Here is a 2,162-nt window from a genome sequence, read left to right on the forward strand (position 1 = left end):
TTGATAAAATAAAATATACGAAGTTATGGTAAAATCAATTTGCCATGCAGGAGTGAAGCGAACACAGAACACCGAATATTATCGGTATTGGTATAAACGTCGCTTTCGTTATCGGCATTAGCATCGCGGCTGATACTTGCCTACACATTATCGATATTTTTATTATGATTCTTGCCGTAGATGTCCTTAGTTTCTGTTAGGTTTATCTGGTTACTGGTAGTACTACCAGCAAACCCCCTTCAACAATGTAGCTCTTTGCAATACCACAAGGATCGACAGCCCCGAGTCTTCTATAAAACCAATTCTTAAAGTCAACAAACTTGAGCTGTTGCCGTACGTTACGACCCAACACATGCGTAAAAGCCTCGAAATCTTCCGTAAAATCTTTCTCTCGAATACTGCAAGGGCCATCTCATAGGATGTTGTCATTTTCGATACTTTTTCATCATATACCAGCATTGACATGATGAGTGACCTGTATAGTGCGTTCAGGGAAGACTCCATAACGATAGTTATCTATTTTTAACCGACTTCAAAAAGGGCGGAGGTTATCAATTTGTCGGATTATTATTATTTTCGTACGTTACTGCATAACTTTGGACCACGTTAACCGATTTTTTTTTTTTTCAAAGCTCAGAGGTGGTCCCATTCTAATTTGGTTAAGATCTGATCTTTGGATCATGAAAAAATCAACGGTACTCTTAAATTTTTCGATTTTTTTTTGCTTAAAAAGTACTTGTTTAGTAAAAGAAGCTCTTGCGACTTTTTCGTATACCACTCGCCAAATGAGCTTGGCTATATTGCAGGTGCTATCGTAGAATATCCTCATACACATATCCTCCGAGATGCAAATCGAACTGCTCTGCTATTACATTAAGATATTTGCGACTTTTTCTTGTATATTCGCTAAATGGATCTGAAGCACAATTAGAATAATTTTGCTGACGGAATGATCTTGTAAACTTTTCTGAACCAGCATCCAAATTATGTTGGAATTAGAAATTGGGCGCAACCTAAATACTCAATCCCGATCCCCTCCATGCCGATATAGAATTTTTATGTTCTGAACCCACCCATCTTGACGTCTCTCAGATCTGTACTGCGGGTCTCGTGGGTTCCACTAAATAAAATTCGCATAGCCTTCAAATTGCTTTTATATAATATACTTGAATATCTTTTTTCTCGAACATTTCAGTAGATTTTTTAAATATTTGGATGTTCCGACTTTTATTGGGAGTGCCGGCAAAGGATTTGCTCCCTTCCCGACAGCAAACTTTTAAAGACCTTGCCGATACCGCCCATCCGGGTATTTTAAAACTGGGACTGTGGGCTCTGCGGGTACCGATTTTCCGTGCCCATCTTTAGTATACGAGTATCCCTATTGAAATATAGTCTATGTATGCACAAACTTACTAGTCTCGCCCGCGTGAAAGAAAAAGTTGGCAGTTGATGGCATATCTGTTAATTCATTGACGAATTTGTGCAGCGGATCGCCGGCATCTTCTTGCCCAAGCAAATCAAAGCCAATAATAAAATTTGGCTTGGCATCACTGCAAACAAAAAGTTTACCGTAAAAATATTAATCAGAATTTCGAAAGGAGTCTGTATTTATACTCACTGCAGTTGCTTAAAAGTTATTAAGTGTTGTGCCATTTCATCCACCGATGCCTCATTGGGCTTTGTATAGATTACCTTGAGTCCCACAAAATCGGGGTGACGCGCCTTGAAGCCCTCAACGATTGCTTCCATTTCATTGGCCACTTCAAGTGCATTGAATGTGCGATTGTTATCGCCATAGAGCTAGCAATATTTTTTTGGATCAAAAGTGCAAATGGCCAACAATATTAAAAGCTTTAACTCATCTCTCAAACGGCAAATGCTAGAACATACCGGTGTCAGTGGCGTTCTCAGTTCTGCATAGAATATATTATCCTCACATAATTCTTCCAGCAATCGTTTGTGATAGTTGCAAAATGTCGGCTGATAATTGTAAAAATTCTCTACACTCTTAAATATACTTTGAAAGCGTTGCCAAATCTTGCGTTTATCCGTAATCATGGCTGCAAAGATTGAAAATAATAATTAACTTAAAACTTTGTGTAAATGTATCTTCATTTTCGCTATTTCCACCTACATTCCGGATGCACCGTGTACATATTAAT

General features: G+C 38.3%; 1 protein-coding gene across 1 annotated transcript; it reads right to left on the reverse strand.

Moving 5' to 3' along the window:
* Positions 1 to 1,413: 1,413 nt before the first annotated feature.
* Positions 1,414 to 2,156, reverse strand: LOC108355689 (adenosine deaminase CECR1-like; the record flags this gene model as incomplete). Its single annotated transcript, XM_017606833.1, has 4 exons — positions 2,135 to 2,156; positions 1,891 to 2,060; positions 1,619 to 1,800; positions 1,414 to 1,550 (listed from the first exon to the last, which is right to left on the reverse strand). Coding segments are annotated over exons 1-4 (511 nt in total), but the record flags the coding sequence as incomplete, so codon positions are not given.
* Between the last annotated feature and the right edge of the window lie 6 nt (positions 2,157 to 2,162).

This window comes from Rhagoletis zephyria, unplaced genomic scaffold (assembly GCF_001687245.7).
Source record: "Rhagoletis zephyria isolate East Lansing unplaced genomic scaffold, Rhagoletis_zephyria_1.1 Rzeph_scaffold_48725, whole genome shotgun sequence".
Lineage (NCBI taxonomy): Eukaryota > Metazoa > Arthropoda > Insecta > Diptera > Tephritidae > Rhagoletis > Rhagoletis zephyria.